The sequence below is a fragment of the Electrophorus electricus genome, chromosome 2, assembly GCF_041902795.1.
Source record: "Electrophorus electricus isolate QZ-2024a chromosome 2, ASM4190279v1, whole genome shotgun sequence".
NCBI classification, from domain to species: domain Eukaryota; kingdom Metazoa; phylum Chordata; class Actinopteri; order Gymnotiformes; family Gymnotidae; genus Electrophorus; species Electrophorus electricus.
The window spans coordinates 34,505,366-34,532,129 of NC_137498.1; the positions used below are offsets into that span (position 1 = coordinate 34,505,366).

At 42.1% G+C, this 26,764-nt stretch overlaps 1 protein-coding gene across 8 annotated transcripts in view; it reads left to right on the forward strand.

Moving 5' to 3' along the window:
• Nucleotides 1-26,764, forward strand: part of csmd3b (CUB and Sushi multiple domains 3b) — a 313,453-nt gene that overhangs the window by 279,884 nt on the left and 6,805 nt on the right. For 7 of the 8 annotated variants that reach the window (XM_027011676.3, XM_081700305.1, XM_027011678.3 and 4 more), the window contains 9 exons: nt 184-369; nt 1,779-1,952; nt 9,079-9,261; nt 11,579-11,755; nt 13,394-13,573; nt 16,212-16,385; nt 18,211-18,384; nt 23,813-23,886; nt 25,653-25,764. In XM_027011676.3, the coding sequence (XP_026867477.2) occupies nt 184-369; nt 1,779-1,952; nt 9,079-9,261; nt 11,579-11,755; nt 13,394-13,573; nt 16,212-16,385; nt 18,211-18,384; nt 23,813-23,886; nt 25,653-25,764 (1,434 nt within the window). The remainder of the gene's footprint in view (nt 1-183; nt 370-1,778; nt 1,953-9,078; nt 9,262-11,578; nt 11,756-13,393; nt 13,574-16,211; nt 16,386-18,210; nt 18,385-23,812; nt 23,887-25,652; nt 25,765-26,764) is intronic. The other variant, XM_081700321.1, reaches the window with a different exon arrangement.

Consider the following 26,764-nt stretch of genomic DNA (forward strand, 5'->3'; position numbering starts at 1 on the left):
CATGTTAAAGCAACCTCTATAGACACTGTAATTGTCATTTTTCACACATGTTAATGATGAGGAGAGCTGCCAGCGAGTTTCCTAGAGCAATGTAACTTGCTTAGTGCTTCTGCCAAATAACACATATGCCTCTTGCTCCATCTCTCCCCCCACCCCCCTCCATCTCTTCTTCCCTGTGTTCAGTGGTCAATTGCTCTGATCCTGGGATCCCAGCCAACTCCATCAGGCAGAGCAAGATCGAGCATGGCAACTTCACCTTTGGCACGGTAGTCTTTTACGACTGCAACCCAGGCTACTACCTGTTTGGCTCCCCCGTACTCACCTGCCAGCCCACCGGCCAATGGGACAAGCCTCTGCCTGAATGTATTGGTGAGTTGGTGATATGTCCGGCCCCCTTGAGTTGAACAGCAGAACTTGGCAGCAGCTCTGCACCATTAATTAGCGTAATTCCCGCTGTTAATTCCAGTAATGGAGGCGGAAACAGTCGAGTGACCCTCTCCCGCTGCTTTAGATCAGTTCATTAATTGAGAGACAGGTGGAACATAGACTTTTTGCAGGCAGACTAATTAGCAATGCCAGCCTTGTGGCTGATCCCTGTCTTATTAGGTGCACATCCCGCCACATGCCAAACATCCACCTCCGCCGCTCTTTTTCGGCTCAGTGAGGCGCTATTAGCGCCAGCTGCAGAAACAATGCTGCCTTAGCTCACGTTCCACCATGACAAGCCCCCCTGCTGTCCCTGACGTCTCCTTAGCCCCTCCTCAGCCTGCGGGCCCGGCTGGGCTCCACACCTCGCTAATCTGCCGCAGGACCCCATTTGCCCTCTTTTCCATATTCATCGAAAGTTTTTGCTTGTCAGCAAGCATTTGTAATCCAAACACAGGCTTCTGATCTGCTGTTGGCTTCACTATACCTGGTACAGCAAGCAAGCATCCTAATCCTAAATAAGACATCGAAACCACATCGATTTAAAGCGCAGCTTGCATTTTAAATGCAGAGCAAGAATATGGCACATAAAGCATGATTCAGTGCCAATACTGTTAAGGATTAAATGTATTAGCAATCTATTATATCACTGCAAAAGCCTACTTACCAAACATTCTATTACAAAACAACTGCCTTGTACCTATGCTCACTGATCGCATAGGTACACTTACTAACATGTAGGCCTATACTTTGTAGGTAGACAATTACAGACTGTTCATTTTTGATCATATATTATTTGGGTGGCAGTACATTTTCAATATGACCGCAACAGTGACATGGTAATGGAATGGTAGTGGCTGTTGCGCTGATAGGAATTATCAGGCACAGCAGAGTCTGGAGTTTTTAATCATGTCAGCAGCACTTCTGGGTTCAGACTGATTAAGGACTAAAAGGTAGCTAACAGAACTTGTGCATAATAACAAATGGGTTGTAATTTATTTTACTTTACACCTACAAAGTATACTTGCAAGTTAAATTCTTTTAATGAAGTGGTTGGAGAAATTTGAGTTTAATCTTACTCAAAGTTTATCTTGTAAATGCATTATTGCTAAGAAGCTTTCACATTCAGTGAGGCCTTGGACATGACAGAAGAAGAAACACAATCTGATGATGGCAGCAGTCTCAGAGGGAACAGTTTTAGCACCTCCCATAGTGTGAAATGGTCTAGGATTGGGCTGTAATTAAACATGAATGTAAACTTAGTTTGAAATACTGCTGCATCATAATTATAGCCATTGTGACAAAGTGTGTGTGTGTGTGTGTGTGTGTGTGTGTGTGTGTCTTTTCCACAGTCGTGGATTGCGGACACCCTGGATCTCCTCCTAATGGTGTATTGAGTGGAGAAAAGTTCACCTTTGGCTCTACAGTGCGCTATTCTTGCACAGGGGGCCGGCAGCTAAAGGGCGAGTCCTCTCGAACCTGCCAGCTGAATGGACACTGGAGTGCACCGATGCCATTCTGCTCAGGTAGCCCACACATTCACACACCCAGCACACAGCACAGCCTTCAGTGGTGTACAGATGCCTACATGATCCTTTGTATGCAGGAATATACACTTGACAAAAACGGAAAGCGATCTAATGTTTCTGTGGTACTGACTAGCTGATACTTTGGTCCCTTCATCAGGGAATTGTCTTTATTATTTATTAATAATCCGAATGTATATACGCAAGGAGGTGCTCCTCCCATCATGTCCGTTTTTTAGGATGAGCTAAGGGCAGAGTGTATAGGACTTTGGAGAAAGGATTGAATGGGTGAACTCCTTCAGTATCCAAATCTAGCAAAAGTATGCAAAACTATAACAATTGATAACAGCAACTTTAAAGGGAACCATTTTCAAAATAGCCCCAGAATAGACTGCTGTCACCGAATGGAGAGAGGGAGCTCTGGAGCTTGTGTATGGAGGTGTTAGTGGTGGTGCAGATGGTGTGTTGTCTGCCTTGTGTGTGTACACAAAGCACTGGACACTTACAGGCCCAAAGCAGAAGTGCAGGTACTAGCACTATGCTCCTCTACAGTGCTTCACACACAAATCAGCTTGTGAGCCTACTTACCCAAGACAAGCTGGCTTTTCCCTTCTGTAATGCAACCATCCATATCCAAACGGTCTTCTACTACAGCTGTACCCATGGAGTACAGCTATATTTGATTAAAGATGACTATGACCCCATGGGGAGACAGTGGAGGCATTTGCTGAAAAAGCTTATTTTATCTTTTTCTCTTCTTAAAATGATGTGACTCTCTTGGTAATTAGACATGCACACTACTGCTCCACTGGGAGAGAAAGTGTGAAAGAGACTATGGGCCCAGTAGGGAATATATTTGTGGGTTCTGGGCACCATTTAATGTTTTTTGTCCTCCTTATTGAGATGACATGCCATCTGCTTTATGCCAGAGGCTGCATAGTAGAGGACATACACACACACACACACACACCCGTGTGCGCGCGCGCACACACACACACACACACACATACATACACACGCACACACATATACACATATATTTTAATGCACACAGTGTCATACCCCAAGTCTATAAAACAGAAAAAGGTACACAGACCAAGTATGGCAACTTCAAGTGCAAATCTAGAAGAGGAAAGGACATTTCAAGGTGCATACCAACACCTTCCTCCTATGACTGCTGTGCTTTTGGAGCAGAATGCCATGTCCCTGTTCCACCACAACCCATACAACAGCTAAGCACATCAGCCGTGGCCTTCAAACTGCCCACACATCCAGCGCTGTATGAGGTCCTGCTGCAGTCCTGCCCTTTGGCAGGTCACAAACACAGCATCAATGAGGAATGAAAGAACTGCACCAGGGGCAGTCAGGCCTTCATCACTGTATTATTAGGATTCAGGGACCTTCTTGCCAAGGTTCGTCCAGGTCCATACCCTTTGTGAGCTGGACTTTGAATCATGACAATTTTGTGTCCTTGAAAAGAATTCAAAGGAGAATATGAGCATATTGAAAGAGAGATTATCTGAAGTTACTGGCATTTGGAATATGTTCTATAGCAGTATGGTTCACTGAGCATCACATTTTCCTGAAGACCTTCATGGTGTGACAATACTGGTGCCCTTTTATAAATATGTATCAAGCAAGAATTGCTATTCTGATATGCACTCTCCAAAAAGATGATTTTTACAGCTAGAAAGAAACTTTCTCTGGCACAGTGACAAGCAGTAATTTACATCTGTAACCACATTGCTATAAAAAGGCAAAAATTCTCAGTCTCATGCTTTAATGTGTATCTCCTTTCTAATTTGGGATGAAAAAACCTGCTGGAGATATGAGTTCCCATGATCGGGTTATGCTTTATAATACCCTTTGATCCCATGTAGGACCTTTCCTGAACAGCTCTTCTCAGAACCCCTAGAATGATTTTGCCTGACATCAAGAAGGCTGCTGATTGAACCCTATGATGGTTCTGTTCAAAGCTTGTAAGGTGTTATAGCCGTGTGAAAGAATTTTCCATGTGAATATATAATCTCAAAAGACTGGTGGTAGGAATGCTGTGTATTGCCAAAGTTTTATCCTCAGTTCTACCCTCAGTCCTGACCTGCCTTGCCCAGTTCCTCTCCCTTTCCCTAGTGACTCAATCCACCAGACTATCTCAATCTCAGGTCCATTCTAATAGGCAAGAGTGTGGTCATGCACCCACAGACACATTTGTAGTCACCTGATCACTGCTTGTCCCTTTACCTTAATTAAAATTTATGTGACCCCTAAAGGGAAAAAGCAGACACAGGCTTGTTCAGTTACAGCATTCATTCTCCCACTCTGCAACTGTGCTCTGTGACCCAAAAATAGTTCAGGAGACTGAGAATGAAATAACTGAAAGCAACAGGCAACTTTCTGCCTCTCTTTCTTCCCCTTTTCTCCTTCTCCATCTATATCCTAGAGTCCTTGGAGAGTTTTCATGCTTTCCCAAAGTGTTTGTTGTGCCTCCAGGGTTTTGTGGTTTTCCTGGCACGTAATCAGAGCAAGATAAGTTTAGTTCCTCTTCTCTTGTTTGCAAGAGGTCTAACATACGGATTTTCACTGTCACTCTCAGACACACACGCATATACAAAAAAAATTAAAAAGTATGTGTGCAAGCATACATGCAAACATTGCGTTAAAACACATACATATATTTGAAGGAATCCAGAGTTGTGCACAATAGCGAACAAAGATGAGGGCTGTTTGTGTGTGTGCATCTCTATGTATATTTCCCTGTTGAGTGTGAGATGTGAGAGATTCCTGTAGGCCACATTAATGTGTGATTACATTTTTTCCTTTTATGTAACAAGCTAGCCAGCAAAAGCTATTATGAGCATTTGACCCTGTTGGCAGCCCCATGTAATTGGCTGCATCCATCCATAAGTAAAGCCTGATCTGGCCCCTCTTTTCATCACCATGCAGCCATTTACACTCCACCCCCAGCCAGTCTGCATCCCAATTAGCAGTGTTCAGGCCAGGCCATGAGTCAATGTGAACTGCTGTGTCCAGCTGCTGGGTGGACCACACACCCTTCCTGCACTCAAACCTGAACTTAGCCAATTAGGGTGGCTACAAGCCTTGATCGGCACTCTGGCTGTACGAGCAGCCCACAGTTGAGAGACCCTCAGCAGTGTTTGCTAACCACCTCTGCACTGGCTAGCACCACTCTGTAAACTATTTGAGCCTGACTTATAAAATCTAGTAATTCAGACCATAGGCACATTTTTGTATTCTTAATGTCTACTGGGAAATAAGATGAATGATTTTGTTGTTTGCTTGATCATTTGGTTGGTTGCTTGCTTGCTTGCTTGCTTAAATGCTTTATTTAATTGGTTCTATTTGATCCAATTGATCATTTTCATCACTTTTTTTTTTTTATCTGTGTTGACAAATAAAATATGCAGTAGTAGTTGTCCAGGACATTAAAGGGGTTTAAGCTTTTACTCTGACATAAAGCCTTACATTATCCCTGAAAAGGCCACAGTAATGCCTTTGATCAATAATCCATTTCAGCATGGAACACAATTTTTGTTTCATTCTTTCATTGCCGTGGTTCCATAATGCCTTGTCAAGCTTGTGCATGACAGATGAAGCCTAGCTAAACTTCATGAGAACAAGAATCTCATTGAATGAATTTGCACTGTTCATATTTACATAGATTTATATATTTATATTTAGATATAGGTAGATAGACAGTTTGCACAGACTAGTCTTGTGAAGTCATATTCAGTTCTCAGGAAAGTCTAATGTGTGGCACTGCATTGCCATACTCTGCTCATCTTTTATGCAGACAAGATGTTTGCAGTGACTTTCCCTTGTCAGCCTTTCATCCGCCTTTCCCCCAACCTCTGTGGTCTTAAGCTTGCTGTTGAGGACGTGTCCAACAGCACCTGTGGGAGAGCTCTCAGTGCCATCGCTGTTCTCCACCTGCCCCACCCTTCATGAGCTGGGTGCTTATTCAGCACTCCCTCTGTCACAGAGCGCATTCGCGAGCGCACCTGTCAAATGATGACAGCATGCACACACATGCTGTCATCATTTGTCAGAAGAATATAACATATTACACTCAGAAGTCAAGATTAGGAAGCTTGACATTCACCAGCCAGTTGTTTTTAAATAGCCTTTAGTTATATCCTTCATCAAAGCTATGAAACTGAATTGATCGTCATGCAACATACAGTACTGTGCACAGGTCTTAGTCCACCATTAGAGTTGTGGCATGAATGGCCACCCTCCTGGCGTCCCTGTTTCCTTGCTTTCCCTGTTGTGTCTGTTTTCCTTTACTTCCTTTTTCTATTCCTTGGTTTTGTTTTCTCCACCCCTCATCTGTTCCTTAATTCCAGTTCTTGTTTTGGTTCTCCCTGTTCCTATGTTCACCTTTGTCTGGTTAGCGCCTAATTGTCTTGGTTATTTAAGCCCTGTGTTTGGTTTCCCATGTTGTGTCTTATTTTGGTAAGATTGGTCGTGTGTAGTCATTATCATTATCTCTGTTATTGCTTTATTTGTTTGCTTAGTTTGTTTGTTACTTTGCCTTAGTGTTTTCCCCGTGTCTGTTTTATTTGCCTCCCGTGTTTAGTTTCCCTAGTTTATTAAAGAACCTCCTGCAACTGCATTCTGCCTCTTGTTGTTGTTATAGTAATGATATAATGACCATATATAATTATTTCTGTCTCTTTATTAAGATAAAAGTAGAAAATACAGGGGGAAAAATCTAACACTTTTCAGAATAAAATGGATTCTACAGGCAAAAGTCAGTATTTAGTGTGACCTCCCTTGGCACTAAGCACATCTTGGACCTTTTTTTGAGGAGACTGTCTTAAAGTTTTCTGAAGTAATCTCCAGGGATATTACACCAGCCTTCTTTTAGCAATTCCCAGAGGTCTTTAGATTTAGGCTGTCTTTGCCTGCTATTGCTCAAGTTTAAGGGAAGCTCACACTAAATACTTGCTACTGTAGCTTATAGAAGCTGTTTTTTTTCTTCTGGTTTTTAATACTGCAAACAAATTTCTCATATTCTAATATTTCTAATATTCTAGTAGTATTCTAAAGATACTGGGAAATAATTGTATACGGTAATTACAATTGCTAAAACAACAAATCTAATGGTGTCCTAAGACCTTTTGAGAGAACTGTATCTGTGGCTCACCAGAAATCTTAGCGAGCTCATTTATGCATTATGTAATGTGGAGCAATTAGGCAGATGCATTTGTTGTGAAGAGTGAGATTTATTAGGGATAAATCCAAACTCAGGGTCATAATCACAGTCCGGGTTCAATTTACCAACATGTACAGTTCCGGGAAACATGGTACCAGAAAAGTGAAGCAGGTCACAACAAATACAACACAACGTACACAAACAAGGGTTGCACCAGCACCAACGCAACGTGAACATGACAGAGGCTAAGGCAGGCAGAGCAAACACAACAACAACAAGCAAGGCTTACTGTATACAGTGACCAGCAAACTAAGACAGAAAACATAGGGTATGTATACACACAGACTAATAAGGAACAGGTAATACAATTGAGGGGCAGACAAAACAAAACTAAGGAACATAACCAAGGAAGTAATTCAAAACAAAGACACAAGACAGGGTAACCAAGGAGGCAGTATGCAAGGAGGGGCCAATCATGACACATTACAAGATTCCAGGTACTTTATGTGATCTTTTTCATTCTCGGTCAGAATGGACCTAAACCCACTTGTCACAATATGCCCTAAGAAGGATATAGCTCTTTATCAGAGCATCCCCAGAAGAGCGTCCTTTACCCTGAGAGCAAATCCATCCTTCCCACTTACTTTGAAGTTCACAACAGCATGCATCTTCCCTGTCTGGCCTTAGGTGTTGTCTTTGTGTGATGTAGGTGACACACGTGGTATATAGATATATATCACGTGATTAAAATCTGTCTACTCTGCTTCAGCCATGACTAGAAAAAGAAACAAGCATCCCATACTGAAACCAGAGTGGCTGTTATTTACTGATATTAATCAGTGTGTAGAAGGAACTATAGTACTTAACTAGGAGCCATTTTTAATCTGTCCCCTGAGCCGACTGCTCCCAGACCTGCCTGTTCCCCATTCATTGGAACAATATTTTGAGCAATGCATTTTTTCATAGCCTACTCCATGTTTAAATAAATGATGACTTATTCATGGAGGTGGACAAGTCCCCTGACATGGGCTATTTTCTGATGTTGACTCACCTATTATATGAGTGCAGTTTAATATGAAGGCGTGTGCAGCGTGTGGTGGTGAGTTTGCCTTTGCACCCATGTGCCACTGGGTTGCTGTTTGCAGAATACCTCCTAGCAGCCTCTGTAATGCCTGTTTTATATCAGAGCCTGCACTCCAGGAGGACTTTGAAAGGAGATGGTATGCTTGTTTGCTTTTGTTTCTGCCTTCTGGACTCTGTCATAAACTTTAGTGGCCATACTCTCCTTCTTGGGCACTGTAGATTGCTGCTGTAAGCACAGATAGCTAGATTTTACGCGTGTGTGTTTGTGTGCATGTGGGCATATGTGTGAGTGATTGCATATGTGTATGAATGAGTGTTTGTGTGCATGTGTGTGTATGTGTGTGTGCACGCGCATGCCCACATGCATGTGAGTGTGTATGTGTGTGTGTGTGTGTGTGTGTGTGTGTGTGTGTGTGTGTGTGTGTGTGTGTGTGTGTGTGTGTGTGTGTGATGATAGATGATGTGGCTCAGGTGAGGCATAATGCTGCAGGGCCCTGAACTGCACAGTCCCAGATATATGGAAGTCTCCAGAATCAATCAGCACTATCAATTTCCTGAGCTGGGTTGGAGCCTTGAGTGTGGGAAAAAGAGCTATATGAAAGGTGTCCTCCAAGACTGAAGCCACAGTGTGACTACAGAGAACAGGTTCACAAGCCAAGAGGAGGTCATTTACCTTCCTTCAGCTGATGTGGAATAGGTTTTATGTCTTTTTATGTATGAAATCATGTGAACTTTTTAATCTTTTCCTTCTTATCATCTGCTGTTTCTCTCACTGTCTTTTTAAATTCTAATTCTCCTTTATCTATCTGTTTCAATTCATAACTCCCTCTCTCTCCCACTCTCTTTCCCTCGCTTTCCTCTGTGAAGGTGATTCTTCAGGGACGTGTGGAGATCCAGGTGTGCCGTCACACGGGAGCAGGGAGGAGAGTGATTTTCGCATCCGCAGTAAAGTGCACTTCAGCTGCTCCACAGGTTACATTCTCTTCGGGTCCTCTGAGAGAATGTGCTTCCCCAATGGCACCTGGTCCGGAACCCAGCCCTTCTGCAAACGTAAGCACACTACACATAGCATGCGCGGTGCAGTAGCTCCAAAAAGTGCTTGCTTCCCCCTGTCCCTTCCTTCTGTTGCACACCATTGTCTTATTTTATCTCTTTGATCTCTTTGATCTAGATTTCTGAGAATAATGCAAAGAAAAGAGCTTTAGGTTCAATTTTATCAGTGATTCTTCCAATTCACATATTTTTTTTATAGTTTTATAAACATTTTGGAGTTGTACCCATAGTAATACCAAGAGCAAGCACTTGGCATTTTGGACAAAATCAATTTTTCTCATTGTCGTATCCCCTAATACCCAGTAGACCATAACAAGCAAAATCCTTCAGAAGTAAAACTGCAAATCTGTTTTTACGTAAACAATAAGGTGGTCTTCAAAGTCATCTTCACATGAAGGAATATTGCAGATCACCTGCCACCCAGACAATAGATGCTTGAATCAAAACCTGTGCTCCCTCTTCAACTGTCTTGGCCACATCTCTCAAGAGTGGATATTGTGTTATAACTGTTGTCACCCGAGGTTCCTCAACATGTATTGCCACTAGAGCCCACTTACCCTCAGGCACCATACACTGAAACTCAAAGGAAGTAGGTCTAGCAGGCGGAAACAGGCCTTGTTTGTGACAGAGAGGCATAACATGCTGCCTTGTTTTCTCGTCCCAAGAACCAAGTAATGGTGTATTTCTCCAGGCCGAAACCTCCCGCAGAGAACAGACACAACAGCCATTGTACAGACATCACTTTTGGAGACACAGCGACAAGCATGCAGGAAGAGTGCATAATTGAGGGGGAAGGTGTTGCACACAAACCCTTCCCCCTACCGCAAAGTGACACAGCCTGAGGGATGCACAATGGTCTATGTGTCATGAGGAGACAAAGGGATCCTCTGGTTCCTTGTGGGGAAGGTGTGTGTACAAGCCCAGACTCACGTCTCTGTTAAGACTGCAGGGATACAGGATGCCATTGAGATTGGCGGCTCTATTCTGCATTGTTCATCCAAATGAGAGCACGGCTTGGTTCCGCATTTAAAAGGGTGTACAGATTGTTAACTTGGCTAACCCAAGGGAGACGACTTCTTAGCAAGATGAGATAAATGAGATGAATGGGATGAATCTTTCTTTATCTTCCCCTTTCTCAGTCTGTCTGTTTATCAGTCTATCCGCTCTGCTGTGGGTTTGATGCAGAATCAGGGCTTCATTTGTGAGTTAGAACAGCCAAAATAGTATGCACAAGAGGCTGGGTAAACACAGGCATCAGGAATTTCCTGAATGCCCAGCATTATCGTTAAAGCCCTGAATAGTTTAATTAGGCTGTCTCGGCATGCATACACTTAAAAGGGGGCCACAGCACTGAAATCCTTATGTTATTGAATTGCTAGGGGCCTGAGTTTCATCACAAACCTCTGCAGAAAACAAATGCATACTCAGATGGCTTGACTTATTGCTTTTGCTTCCTGTGCTCTTCCTGGCACGTATTTTGTCCAGCAACATTACCATCATGTCCTGCCGGCATATTTTCATGATGTAACCTTTTGAGTCTACTACTCTCTACTGGTTTCATTCGATTTCAGTGGACTATCTATTAAATAACCTGGAGCTAGCAAAACACCATCGAGCAACTTCACACAGGCTATATATACAACATAAGGTATGAAAATTTTGCTCTGGAGTATTTTAACAAGGCTTGGGAAGGAAAAGTAATATTTTTTAAGCTGTACAATATCTAGTCTATGTGGAAACTTATACTTGAAAACAAGCAAACATTGTTTATACATTGACAGATTTTAGTATAACTATCAGAAATTCTTACCCCCTCCCTACAAGAAGGCCAATATTTAATGGATTCTTTGAAATGTTTCTCAGAATGAAGTGTCAAGACCTTAAATTTCCCAGGATGTGACCTCTCAGAATCTTGTCCCACTTAAAACCCATCAGCACTCCATCTCTACTTCCTTTGCTCCTCTGAGCACTGAAATTACATTCTGCAGAGGCTGCTATTACACACTGCTATTACACTCTTCATCTTACCTCCAGCCACTTCTGCTTCTGCGACCACAGCCAGGCTTCTCTCCTTGCCCTTACGCAGTAATCTGTGCCCTGTCTAACATCTGTAGTTGAAAAGCAAAGTGCACATATGTCTACTCACTTGCTTTTAGAAGACATAATTTTTAATGTTATGATGATATGAAGACACCATCTGATTTAATTCCTCAATTTTTTTGCTGTGAAATACAGCCCTGAAAGATTTAGGTCTTTGGTACTGTGGTTTGTTGTCAGTTAACTGTCATAACCATATCCTTGTTGTGTGTAACAGCGGTGCAGTGTGGTAACCCTGGGACTCCCAGCAACGGGCGAGTGTACCGGCTGGACGGCACCACTTTCTCACACTCAGTCATCTACTCCTGCATGGACGGTTACCTACTGACGGGCTCCGCCACACGTCAGTGCCAGGCCAACGGAACCTGGTCAGGCAGTACTCCCAACTGCACCAGTGAGTGAGGGTTTCAGCCCAGGACAATCTGGTCCTGATGCAATTCTGTCTCACTGATTCAGGCCTAGGTCAGAGTGATAAAGAAGTACACTAGGGAAGATGGGTTGAGGTTAGCCCTGTTCACAAACGGGGAAGAGAAGGAGAAATGATCATTTTCAGGTCATCAGGTAAAGAAAGCAATTACTCCCATCTCCCAAAACACTGCTGGGGATTGCCATCCTTCCCCCAGCTTCCCTGTATTGGTATTAAGACAAGACAATTTAGATCCCAGCCATGAGTAAGTGAGTCCTGAGTTTTTAATGTCACTTTAAAGGTCTACCAAGTAGACGTTATCTTAAAACTAAGTGGAAATGTCAAAATAGATTAATATTACTTGGTGATGATAAGTATGGAATCTGTGAACAGCTTTCCTTAAAAAATGCTGTAGAGATGTTGCTGCAGAACATTTATCATGTCTCATGTTTCATATGTGTTTTCATATATGCAGCACAAGTACTACTTTTTTCAGGGCTTGGGCAGCTGTCTTTGTGATAAATGGAAATAACAATGAAAAGAAGGTAGTGAATTCACACAGCGCAGCATTCCTTCTATGCTACAGTACAGTACAGGACTTTTCTCTTCACAATTCTAGCATCATCATTTTTGATTAGTTGATTACTAAATTAGCACAGAAGCACTGATACCATAACCCTGTATTCTGTGAATGGATTTAATAGGTGTGGTACCCCAACACAACACTGATTTATGCTGTTCTGCATATGTTTACCCAGCAGGCCTAGGGAAGTGATGCATTGTTTTGTCCAAGGGAGGAGTCACTTTTTGCTTTAGCAGTTTCTACAATCAGTTGACACTTTTAAGACCAGGGTCCACTGATGGATTTTAAATCATCATTGCAAAGCATTTTCACAGAAGACACAAAATGTATAGAAAATCGAGCATGTAGTATATGTAATGGCCCTCCATAAATCAATAGCTGAATTTAAGATGTTGCATGGTGAAAATAATTAAATAAAGGCACTCACGGAACGAGGTTTTGTCAGCTGCGGCAACGTGCAAAACAGCAAATTCGTTTCCTTCGCATTTCATCTGGATTCCAGGCACTCTGGAAGTGCAGCACTCACTGGCTAGCTCCTCTTTTCCCCCACCCTGCCTCTGTGTACCTTTCCATTGGAGAAAAGGGTAATTGTAAAATATCTGCAGAATTGATTCTAAGTTAAACCTTAGGGATACCTGTGAGTAAAGGAGCCATGCCTGTTCGCCACTATTGATTTCACCTCATAATGGTGAAATCTATCATTCTGAATTAAGAGTCAGGGGTCCCAGGGACATCTCTGTTGCAGCATAAATGGCTTGTTTAAGATGATTTGTGAATGTGACTTCTCAAGCTTTGTTTCCATTGCTTGAGTCACACTGCTTGCTAGCCCCAAAACATTGCCATAAAATATATCACATTATATTCCAGGGACATGTTTGAATAGAAATTGCCCTTTCTGGTGTATAGTAAATTTCTCTTGGCTTTAGCTCAAGTAGATACAAAGGCATTAGCTTTCAAATCCAGCTGCTTGAGCTACTTTGAAATGAATGCTGTTATTGTAGAGGTTGTAGTGTGGCCTACTGACCAAGTGCACCCTGCTGCAGTGATTAATTGTGGTGAGCCTGGAGTGCCAGCCAATGGAGTGAGGTATGGAGAAGACTTCACCATCGCGCAGAATATCACCTTCGCATGCCAGCCTGGCTACACAATTGAAGCCGAAGGCTCTGCCACCCTCACCTGCACCGGCAATGGCACCTGGAGTGCCCCAGTGCCTTTCTGCAAAGGTATCAGTAACTTACAGTCTTACAGCTTTTGTATGCTGAGGATGCATTTAGATTTCTGTAACAGACATTATCAGTTCCACATATACATACCTTTAGTTAAGGTGCTTTTCATTCTCAGATTATCACAGCATTGTCTGATCCCACTTTTCCAATTATGTGATGCTTTCCTTAAGTTTGGGAAATGGAGCTGTGAATTCCAGCTTGTTTGCTGGTTCTGTTGTCTCTGTCTATCTGAGCTATTCTACCCAAAGTGACATCAGAAATTCCAGCCAGACTCAGATACCCTCCTGTTAGACTCTGATCACTAGTACTGTGATGTATTTCCTGTTTGTTATGGTCCTAAAAAAGAAAACACTCCCATAATTCATCATTATACTATGCAACAGTATAAATATTCATGTTTTGGAAACATGATGAGATGCTTACATTGAAAGCTCACAGAACAATAATGCTGAAATAGAAATATCAATTTATATTTGCAGTCTCTCTCCACATTTCTCCTTTCCTTGAGGATATTAATAACATAGGCTCTCTCCAGTGCCGTCCACTCACATTTGTTGTAATTAATTTCACAACACCCTAAATGACTCCTGTCACTATTCCATCAGGAACCTAAACTGAACTGAATTGTCATTCGCATGCGCTAGTGATATGAAATTGTGTGTGTGTCTTTGGTCATTGCTTTCTCAATACTCACAAAAGGCCCCTTGAATGCTATTATGCTAAGCTTATTATGATAGGCACAGATGTCTCATTTAGTCTAGATGGTAGAGGATGCCTCCTACTTCTTAAATGATGTGTTCTGCAGACAAATCTGAAGGAGTCTGAGCATGTTGCCCTCAGTCTGAACTGCTCTGAAATTTGCTTGCATGAACAAAAATGGTGCTAACCTAAAGCATGTAATGAAAAAAGCCCCCCTCTGTAAAGCAGTTTAAGTGTGTGTATGTATAAACACTGAAGTATTCAAAAGGTGTGTGTGTGTGTGTGTGTGTGTGTGTGTGTGTGTGTGTGTGTGTGTGTGTGTGTGTGTGTGTGTGTGTGTGTGTGTGTGTGTGTGTGCGTGTGCGTGTGTATTTCTGCCTGAGTTCCTGCATGTTGTGTATAGTTGGGAGAGTTCCCTCTCTTACTTCCTTCCACTCCCTCTCTCTCACCCTTTTTATCTCTCTAACAGTTTTTGTCTTTCCCTCTCGCCGTACATCTTTATGAGACAGGCTGATGTGAAACAGAGTACATTAAATATTCATTAGCCTAGATAGACCAAACTGGTCCAGTCCCCATGGATTTGCATCAGACCGTGTCCAGCACCAATTCAGAATATTAGTACAGCATTCAGGAATTTATTACACGTTTATAGCCTTTATTATGCCAGCGAGGGGTTGACAACATGATCACTGACTAATAAAGAAGCTGTGCTCAGCCAGACAGATTTTGTGCATTGTTTTTGGGGACATAATTGGGATGGAACCTTTCCCTCATGACGTCACCCTCCCAATTAACTGACTGTATGAGGAAGGGGCAGTGGCGCTGCTAGATCCTACCACGGGCTCCGTCCCAAATCCGTCATATAGATTCGAGTCTCACCTCTAGTCCCCTCACAGCGCTCAGCAACATCAGGCTGCGGTAATAAGGGCTGATCCCACGCAGGCTGCTTGGTGTATCAGCAAATCCACCTCATCCCCGATTCCGTTTCTTCACGCTGCCGGCTTTGTCAGCCAGCATCCCTGCCGGTGGCACAGTGTGAATGAAAAAGAGGCAGTGAGTGTGTGTGTGTGTGTGTGTGTGTGTGTGTGTGTGTGTGTGTGTGTGTGTGTGTGTGTGTGTGTGTGTGTGTGTGTGTGTTTTGGTGAGGGTGGCATCATACCATCAGACAGGACATAAGTCATCACAGCCATCCACTCAGGTGAGGTGTGAGATAGTTGCCTTGTTTTGAGACACCATCACATACATGTGGACATGGTCAGACACAAACACACACAAAAAAGAAGTGCACATAACACGCACATGCACATGTGCATGGGCACAGACACGCACACATTGACACCAGCACATACACATTCACACACACACACAAACAACACTGTGCCTTTGACCCTCTCCTGCCTACACATGTCCTGTGTAGCATGTGTGGGTGTTTTGTCGCTGTGAGAGTGTGTTTGTTTAGGTGGAACTAGGACACTGTGTCTGGAGACTGATAACTATGGGAGACAGTTTAGTATGCAGCTCAGTGTAGGTAGACGAAAACCCAGCAGTTTACATTTTGATAAACCAGACACTTGGCTCAAGTGTATTTTCCATGGAATTTGTAAGCTTTAATTATTTATCCTCTGACTTTGGTAGCAATACAGCTGCAAAGAGGTGTTCCCACCTATACATGTTCATATGCAGTTTTAAACAAGCTCTTTTTCAAAAGTGTTATTACAAATAATTGTACTGTCTAGGATTCCAACCTACACATCATTTTGCTCTTGCAGTTCTGAACAGGGTAGCCTCTTCTTTACACTGCATGCATGCATTCTGCCTCAAAGTAAACATGCCTCTTTTATCTCTACCTCTCTCCCTCCATGTCTTTCTCTCTCTCTCTCTCTCTCTCTCTCTCTCTCTCTCTCTCTCTCTCTCTCTCTCTCTCTGTTCTGTCTAGCTGTAACATGTCCGGCTCCTCCAGCTATCTCCAACGGGCTCCTGGAAGGCAGTGACTTTGAATGGGGTACAAGCGTGAGCTACAGCTGTTCTCCAGGCTACGAGCTCTCCTTCCCTGCCATCCTTACCTGTGTCGGCAATGGCACCTGGAGTGGAGAGGTGCCCCAGTGCCTGCGTGAGTACCCACAATGCTCCTGTCCCCACCTGTAAATACAGCCCCTCCTCCAATGACTGGAGCTGTGATACCACAGCAGAGTGCAGATGAAAGCTAGTTCCAGACAGCTAAGCTCATAGAACATCCGCCTGCAGGGCCTGTGCAGCGGACCTTGTGTCAGAAGACCTCCTGAGGCCAGTGTATGACTTCGATTAGTTTTGTTAGATTGGATGGCAGAGTGGGTTGACAGCAGAGGCAAGAGACAGGGAAAGGTTAGTAGTGTCCCTACAGTGCTCTGAAGATGATAATTGCCACCTTCTCAAAGTGGCCACATCCAAAAGAGACAAGGGCCACATTTTGGAGCAAACACCCATGCTTTACAGGTCACAGCTCAAAGTTCTAACCCAAAAAAAACACTATAGATATACTCTTCTTGCCACATATGGTGTTTTAGGAGCTATTAATTATAAATTATGTAGATGATTAATCAGTTTCCTCATACCATAACTGATGACAGAGATCTTTGTGTTGACCCTCCAGAGAAACAGAGTATTAAAGTGCAGCCTTTAAGTGTCTTAAAGGTAAACTGCACAATGCTGTCAGACATTCCATGCCATCCTTCTGCCAGGGAGGAAAAGGAGGATAGGTGCAGGGGAAATGGAGGTAATCAGCATGTACCATTAAAGCCATCTCATCTAGCTCCCCCAGCACTCCAACCTGCCGCTCTGCTTTACGAGAAGAAACATGTGAAGGCATGGTAATCAGGAAGGCTCTTTCTCTTTTGCACTCTCTCTCTCTCTCTTTCTCTCTCTCTCTCTCTCTTGCTCCCTCTTTCTCACCTTTCTCTCTCTCTGTCTCTCTATTGCTCTCCCACTCTTTCTCTTGCTCTCTCTCACTCTCATTCCCTCTCTCTCCTTCTCTTTTTCATATTCTCTCCCCCTCTGACTCTATCTCTCCCTCTCGCATCCTCTCTCTTGCTCTCTCTCTCACCCCCTTTCTCGCTGTGTCTCCCTCTCCATCTCTTTCTCTCTAATTCTCTCTCTCTCTTCCTCTCTGTCAAGCTGGCCACACACAAGCAGCAGTAAGAGCATCAGGAACAGAGAAGAGCTCTTGCTCCTGCAGGAATGAAAGTGTGGCTCAGACTTTGTAGTCAGCACACTGATTTTTCTCTGTCCCTCTCTTTCTTTCTCTCTCGTTTATTTTATGTCTTGACAGCACATCTATAATTCATCAAGAGAACTCAAGTTTGTAGCATCGAATCCCAGGCGCAGGAGTCCACACGGCACATTCATTATGAATCAGACTGCCGATGACGTTACATGCCCTCCCCCCCATTGATTTTCCCTCCAGAGAACCGTTGTGTGCTCCACAGAGGCAGGGTCTCAGCTAATGCTCACCACGGGAGCCCTCAGGCCTCTCACCCTCTTTCTCTCTCCTTTCACCAATCTCTTTTTCTTCCCCCCCCTCACTCTCTCTCAGAAGCGTCCTGTGGATCCGAATGAAAAATGCTTTAAGTTATCTGCGGGACTGGTAATGATAGAAGTTAAGAATAGAGGCATGCCATCAGGGAAGGTTATCCGAAGGGTGAGGAAGAGACACGAGACTGTAATGAGAGCCCATTTTAGTTTTTCTCCCTTTTTTCAGTTTTGGATGTTGATCACGTCCAGCGCAACTGCAGCCAGATCCAGCCCAGGATATATGTAACTTGTATGGTCTCCAGCCATCAAGCACTGACTTGACTTTCATTGCATGGGCCTAAATGCTTTGGTGGGATTTTCTTTGCAGGGTTCTTTTATTAGAGTCTTCCCTCTCTGAAGCTCCCATATATTTCTGTCTTTCATTACAGCTAAGTTCTGTGGGGACCCGGGGATCCCCGCGCAGGGCTTCAGGGAAGGCCGTAGCTTCATCTACCAGTCAGAGGTGTCGTTCAGCTGCAGCGCCCCCTACGTGCCCGTGGGTAGCACTACACGCATCTGCCAGGCTGACGGTACCTGGAGTGGGTTCCAGCCTCGCTGCATAGGTATCTCAGCACCCCCTGCCCCAATCCAAACAGAACACACCTGAACAGAACACACCCAGCGCCCCTGCCCCAATCTGAACAGATTAACTGCCCCTGTGCTCCCACTCACTGCTTTGGAGTCTTCAAACTGTTAAAATGATTAAGAATGATGGAGCCAGCAAATGTTCTCTCTTTTTCTTGATAAGTGGGATCACATTTGTATTGTTAGGTTCATTGAATTATTTTAATCATATTCATTCAACAGGACATCCAGCCTTCATTAGTGTCTGGTGAAAAGTGATATGGCTTGTATCCACAGTAAACGTGCATTTGGAGTATACTTGCATCATTCATTTAAATGAAGGCATATTTTATAACCACACATTAATCATAACCAAATTAAGTTAAATATGTTCCAGTGGAGGTGTAGGAATAATATAGCTAATTTTATGACTCCAATTTCTGTGTCTTTGCAGATATTGAAAATGTCAATATGAAAAATAACTGTAAGTAAGAGGCTGCAGTCAGGTTTAGACTTAAAATTTTTCTTTTTAAAAAAGCCAAACAATTCTAAATATTTATCACAATTTTAAGAATGTTACAGAATGTTTTTCAGACATGCCTTATGGATGGATTAGTGTCTCTAATGTAAATATAGATTTTGATTCTAACTCTAGTTAAAAGTATATGTTCATTTAGAAATCAGTGTCAGGTAAAGATATACATTAATGTCACTTCACCATAGTACGACTTTAAGAAAATTCATTTACAACATTTATAAATATATATGCTGCATTTATTAAACATATGCCATGTTGCATGTATGCCATCAAAGTTTCTTTCTGTCATCTGATGATGGCTGCCCTCTTAACTCTTTTCTCAGGGTTGTTTTATGTTGTTCTGAGAGAGACAGCTGCTGCTTTTAACAATAACCATGGCTGTGTGTTTTACTGGTAGCAAGTTCTCCAGTGGCAGCTGCCCACCCATCTCAGACCAAGCTCACTATTTACTTTCTCTGAGCTCTAATTGCATCAATGCTGGACACAGCAGGTCCAAAAGCAATAATGAGTCAGTTAACAACTGTTAATGAAGTGATCTTAACAAACTAATGATTTAATCAATATTTTAGATGTATAACTAAGGGGAGTGCATGTGTTGTATGAGGTTTTGCAGCCAGTTTTCTTTCTTATTAAAACCACTTTGTTATGTTGAGCACATGCAGGCTCTGACCTGATGACCAACATGAGACAGACTAGATTTTGCCATAGGTTATGCTAGCAAAGTTATATTAATATTCAAGTTCACTTCTACTTTAATATGATAGCTAAATGTACTAAAGCACATATTCACGCATTTCAACAGGACTGGAGAGTATTCATATACTGAACTAAAGGGCTAAGCTGCATGCAGGCACACCATTGTTGAGATGTCAAGTGTATGTTAACACACAGAAATTTAGCACAGCACACAGGGTACACACGTTTACATCTGGAAAATAGTCAGCAGAACGAAAAAGGCTATATACAATATATACCTGTATATTTCCAAATCCTGACCCCAGTGCCTTACTTATTACAAGGGATTAAATATTCAATCTGAGGGGAGAGAGAGACAAAGTGAGAGGGAGAGCAGTGTGTGGGTATATATGCATGTACGTGTGTCTAACTGGGTTGGCTTTAATAGTGAGTCAACTTAAAACAAAGTCCTATACATTTTTCAAAATGATCCTTGAATATGACAGAAGAGAAAACAAAAGAATATGCAAAGAGCTAATTTTCTGCAAACCATGGCCTGATAGTATTTTGTTATTCACCAGTCTTCAATTTCAAGACAATGTTTCAACAAACAGCAGTTTGAATCATGTATGCCCATCTTACAGAAAGTATCTTGCAGTTGACCAGTGGTAATTGTAAGATGTCCCTTTGACCATTTACTAAAGCTCGCCGAAAACAACAACAGGAAATTGTTTTTATTAAACCTGCATTCCAAGCAGGGCATATTTTTATGAATGTTCTTGGAGCAGCATGTCAAAGTTAAATTACTAATTGGTATTAAATTGGTATCCTATAATGTTGAAATAAACTGAACAGGCCAAACGAGCTAAATTTAACAGGCACTAATAAACTACTAATTAATATGGACTTCTCATATTTCACTATTTAATTTGTTTACTTGCTAAAATATCTAGCCTCTTCCATGACTCAGATTGTTTTCTAACATAAACAGTAATGATTATATTAAACAGTAGAAATTCTATATAATCTCTATATAAACTAGCTAGGAGAGCAGCAACTACCTCATCCTCGTTATCAATAGGAACTGAAGATGAGGTGTAGCACTGGGGGTTTTAAACGTTCATGCATTCAATATGTTCGTGTGAAAAGCTGTCTCCATATGAATTCTGCTGTATAATGCAGGTCCTTTTTTGAATGAGATCCAAACTTGTGTAGCCTATTACATTATGTCTCAAACCATAGGTCTTTGTTGTTGCTGAGTATACTATGTGTTGACCATAAAAGTCAACATTGATTATTTTTAGTAGTCAGCATGGTCGATCAACTAATCATTGAATCAATAGTTTGTGTGTGTGTGTGTGTGTGTGTGTGTGTGTGAGAGAGAGAGAGAGCGAGAGAGAGAGAGAGAGAGAGAGAGAGAGAGAGAGGGAGAGAGTTATAGCTGCATGATATTGATAATACGTATGGAGTTACATTCCACCTCTCTGTAGTTGCATTGTCATTCCTGACTGACACATCAGAGGAAATAGCTTGATAAACACTGCTGTATGTTTATCAGACTACTATGCAGGCCATACTGTTAACCAGAAATGCTTGCACAGAATTCTTGATTTTAGAGTATCTGCAGTCATGCAGTACCTATATGGGTGTATCACATTCTGTTTTGTGTACTGCATACAGTGCATACAGCAATCCAGGGATACTGTTTTAAAGACCATAAGCTTGAATTATGCTGCTTAACTACATAAACACAAATATTTCTCAGTATATAATATCTATTGCCTCTACTGTGTAGTAATTTAGGTTTTAACTCAGTGGAACAAATTGTAGCAATTAGTCACATCATTTTTTCGAATAACTGCTTAATGCTTTTCACTTCTAATCAATATGTTTATGGAGGTAAAATAGGTGTGGCAGCCTCTTTTGTGTCTCTAGTAGTTCAGACTGCAGTTATTAGTATGTTGAGTTTCTTCCCAAATAACAGTTGCCAGAAATTCTGCAATCGAGCTTTATTATTTTGATGGCTTCCCACCACTGAGTCCTGTTTTTCTTATTTATCGCTAAGCTTAAGAACAAGCACAACAGTGTTTAGCGCAACAACCCCCCCCTCCCCCCACAAAAAAATCAATGTCTGGCTAGTAACTCGGCAGGCAAGGGCCAGCACTGCCCCAAACTACCTCCATGTTTTATTGATAAAGTTATTGTGGAGAAGAACAAGGCCATTCCTTTTAGTGGCTGCACAGGGAAGTAGAAGTTGGCAGGCGGAAGGAAGCGAGCTCAGATATGAAATGTGGTGCCGTGACTGGGGGTAGCTAAATTGTATCTAAGCCATAGGAGTTGACAAATGCAGGCCTCCAGGGCAGGTGGCGTAGGCCACTGTCTGCTGGGCTTTGCTTAATGCCACTGAATAAGTCCTTAACAGACCCAAGTGGAGCAAGGAGGAGTCTGTTCTCAGTGCAGTCATTTAGCCATGCAAGCCAAGTACGGTTAACAAAAGCAAACATGGTTCTTAATCTGGGCTGGCCCATTCCCTTTAAAAAGGAGATGAGTTCTGAATTTTCAGAATCGTAAGACTACAATAAGATACAAATTCATTATAGCTATGTTGCCTTTTTTTTGGTCAACAGGTAGACTTTTCAATAGTTGCTTGTTTCAGTTTTATAACAAAGAAAGCTGTTAAACAGGTATGTGAAACTGAATGTTGCAACAGAGTGAACTGGGTTACATGGGCCTTTTTCTTCTACATTTGAGCAATTGTACCTGATTTTTTGTGTGAACTGCTTGTGAGCATACTGAAGCTAATAATTCATCCAATACTTTTTCATGTTCGTGAGAATGTTAGGGCACGTTATCAACCCTGTCTATTTCATAATTCAGTTGATTAACAAAGCTCTTGTCTTCTTTAAGGACAACACTTATCTGATCACAGCTCTTTGTTCATATTAAGAATGCATTCTCCTGACAACAAGTGTGCTGGTAATTGTTTTTGATTGAATCAAGTAACTGAATCATTTTTCCAAGCTGTGTTGGAGAGACAGACAGCCACCAGGGAATTTGGACTTAGTTATAAGAGCTCAATATTTGATTGGAGACTTCAAACACTTTAATGTATTACAATAACAGATTCTGAATTCATGCTGTGACATCTAATTAGTTATACACCTAATCATAGTCATCATGATCATAACTTGTACTTGGGTATGCAGGCGTAGAGTGTCATCGTGCTTTATTAGACGTGTATGACACACTCCTCTCATCTGACCAAGGAACAAAGATGGAGCTCCGACTTTTATGTGTAATGTAAAACCGATGCCAAACAGCGTTGTTGCACATGCACACAAATACACTATCTCTCAGACACACACAGAGCTAGAGCACACCCCACTGGCTAGTGGCTTTATCTACTGCTGGACTGACTGTTATGAAAATTCCTATGCTGTCTAGATTAACATCACAGTATATCAGTCTGCTGTCTTTCAAGAAATCACTAAACTGTCAGAGCTTGCCTTTACAGAGAACAGTTTCAGAATTAGGTCACACTGTCAAAGGTGAATGCAAACGTGTACGAGGGTGTAAGATTGTGTGTTTCTGTGTGCGTAACACATTAATCAATGCTGCTAGCTTCAGCCAAATCAAGTGTGAACATTTACCTTCCTATCGCATCCATGTATTCTGAAACGTCAGTTTTTCACACGTGAAAATTTTGTATGGAAACGTTTTTTTCTCGAAAGGAAAGCAGCCCAGTTGTGCCAGGCGGCCCTGGCGCTCACACGAATCCTTGGTCTCTGCGTCAGCTCATGGATGTGCTCCACATTCCAATTACTGTGCAGCACAGCTGGGCTTTGAGCAGCCCTATCACTGCACAACACTGCCCCCTGCTGAGTCTCCCCTCCCCCGTGAAGAAAAAACCCAAAACCTATTCCGATGCTGCTGCAGCACTTACATAAACATGGGCTCCATAACCATCACAATCACCCAGGTCCTAGTGCCGCAGAGGAAACGTGGCCCTGCCTACAATCAGGAAATCAGGGAGGGCGGGGCCTGATCTTAATGTTCATGAGGGCTGTTGTTCGTTATGCTGCACTGATTTGTCTGCTGCATATTCGCCTAGCTAGGGACCAGCTAGGAGAAGTGATTGATAGGATCTTGATTTCTTGCTCTCTCCCTCTCTGTTTTCTGTCCTATTTCTCTCTGCCTTACTTTTATCTGTACAGAACCAACACGTACCACCTGTGAGAATCCTGGAACACCACGTTACGGCTCTATGAATAGGACGTTTGGCTTCAAGGTAATTTTATGAACAATGCCCGGACACATTAAAGGCTGCAGAGCTGAAACAGCTCTTACACATGCTGACCTAATGTAACATTGGTGAGTTTTCTGTACACATGCTCTGTTCTGAACATCATTCATTCTGATTTTTTTGTTCCGGTAATGATTATGTCAGCTACTTAAAGCCTTTTTAATAAGATCCAAGAACACAAGCCTGGTTTGGCAGGGGGGGGTGTACAATGCACAACAGGATTAGCAGACATGCATGCTTTCCTATACTTTACCTTACTATGTCAGAAAAATGCAAAACAAATTTACTCTCAAACTGAATTTAGAATGAAATGAAATACATCAAATAAAACAAAAGAGCCTCAAGGAATTTCATTATCTGGCTCAGAATCAGAAACTGACACATGCATATCCAACTGTTCTTCTGCCATTACCTCAATCAGAGTACTAAATGCAATAATATTACTTTTACAGTCAGAGATTAAGCCAGAGAAGCGCTTCTCCGCGGGGAAGGGGAAGCTAATGTCTGTGAACAGACGTCTTAACCACAAATAAAAAGATGATTTTCATTGATGAAGTACATATTCAGGAGGAAAAATTCACAGAAAGGGAAGGGGAATTATTTTTGATATTATTAAAATCAGAAGCCTTTAGGGTCTGTCTCTCAAACAAAAATTAATCCTAGATTTAGTACTTTCTGTGGTGAATCACCACTGATATCTTACATATTCCTTGTATATTCCTTGTATATTATGTGTATTATATTCCTGTGTGTTAACACACTGCAATGTGGACCTAATGCTTTTTCACCCACATGTACACCGTGTAGTGATGTGACAGTAAAGGTGATTAGATTTAGTCCTAGATCTAATCCATGTTCAGAAAAGTAGGCCTTATTGCTAAATTCAGGTCTGGTCAGAGTAAGGTTTCAGTGAAGGGATAAATGTCAGGCTTTCCCTCATAAATCATTTGACTGGAGTCTGTGAAGCCCTTATGCTAGCTAGCACTTAATGATACTGAAGTAAAGTGAAGGAGATATTGTATCCCTCAGATAAGCGCTAGTGTCTGTGGCTCGTCAGCAATGTTCATCGCCAGGAACAACGTGTTAATCAATTAATGTTCCCAGCTCATGTGTCATTCTATGACACATTTTAATATTTCACTGCCTCATATCTGTCAGTCTAGTGAATGTCAGAGCATCAGCATGCACTCCGATAAATACAATGGCAAGAGCTAACACTGGCAAACACACAGTTTGATGGGGTCTTTAACAGCCCCAGAGATAACGAGATGCAGTGGACTTTGTTTACATATGGAATTTTAACATACATCAGAACAGCTGGAACTACTTTACATCCCATTTCACGAGTCACATTTTGGAAACCATAAGGAAACAAGTTCATTTGGTTTTATTCTCCAGTGAAAATCTGAATGATATTGTTGTTCCGAATAAACTCTCCACATAAACAAAGTGAGAAGTCTTTATGAACTTTATGTTCTTTGTAGTATCAGTCTGCAGGAAATTGCCAACCAAGGTTTATACATATATAATATGTCCCAAACAGCTCCAACTGTTGTGCATTCCTTTGTTACTGGAGTGTGTCATACTTGCTTTTATATAGTCTGGTGTTACTGTGGTATGTCATACTGGTTTTTGAGCCGTCTGATATTACTTCAGTATATCATACTGGCTTTTGTGCAGTCTGATGTTACTTCAGTATGTAATTCTGGCTTGTGTACAGTCTGATGTTACTGCGGTATGTCATACTGTAGGTGGGAAGCATGGTGGCCTTCCAGTGTCAGCCTGGTCATTTGCTGCAGGGCTCTACCACTCGCCTATGTCAGTCCGATCTCACCTGGAGCGGAACCCAGCCGGAGTGCATCCGTAAGTTGTTTCACTGGAAATTCCCTCTCAGACATATAAGAGTAGGTGATAAATTAACAAGAAGAACACATTTTAAAGGGAATGCCCTCAAGAGTGTGTCCATTCTTTGTGCTGTATGGCTGATGTCTTCTATTCTTCCACCAAGTGGTGCTTCATAAGTGATAGTAGTATATACCCAATATGAAAAAGCTCAAATGCTTGCGAGCTAAAGGGTTCATTATTTTAACCAATGAAACATATTTAAAGGCACCCTAAGATTGATATTCATATTATTGGAAAGTGAGATAGGGATTATTTTCTGCACCTTTTTCACAATGGGCATCTTGGGTTCATTGTGAATTATGTAAGAAGTCTGTTCTTTAAATCTAGACATTCAGAGTAATGTAGTTCTTCCTCTGTACCCAAGCTTGGATTTTAAAAATGCCCAAGGCTTAGGATAGAGTACCATGGAAATGGATCTGAAATAAGAAACTTTATTTGTGTAATGCCTTTTTTGCAGTAATTCAGAACTAGCTGACTGCACAATTTTCTTAGACATAGTTATTGTGTGGCTGGAACTTGTGTTTTTAGTGCGTGCTTTGGTTGGCAGTTTGATTTCAGTTTTTACTGTTGACAGAACCCTGTTACCCTTTAAATGCCAAATGCAGACCATCACTGTACAACAAAGTTTATGTCTTTCAGTTTTAAGTAATTTGTGCTTTAGGTCACTATAAAACAATTCAGAGGAAACCAGGTCATGTACAACTAGTCAAAAGATCTTAGGAATCACTTCTGCCAAAGAGAATAAAATAAGGCTCAGTGCCACGTTGTCAGGTAAGGCCAGAGGATTGGGTTAGGTGGCCAAACATTGGCATCAGGCAGGCATCGCCCAGTACCCCAGACCATGTCTACTCATCAGTGCAAGCTTACAGAAAAAAACACCATTAAAACAGCTTGGAGAGACTGGGCTGGTGAGAAGTAACAGCTGCCTCCCAATTTCACAAGACAGATTGCCATTCAG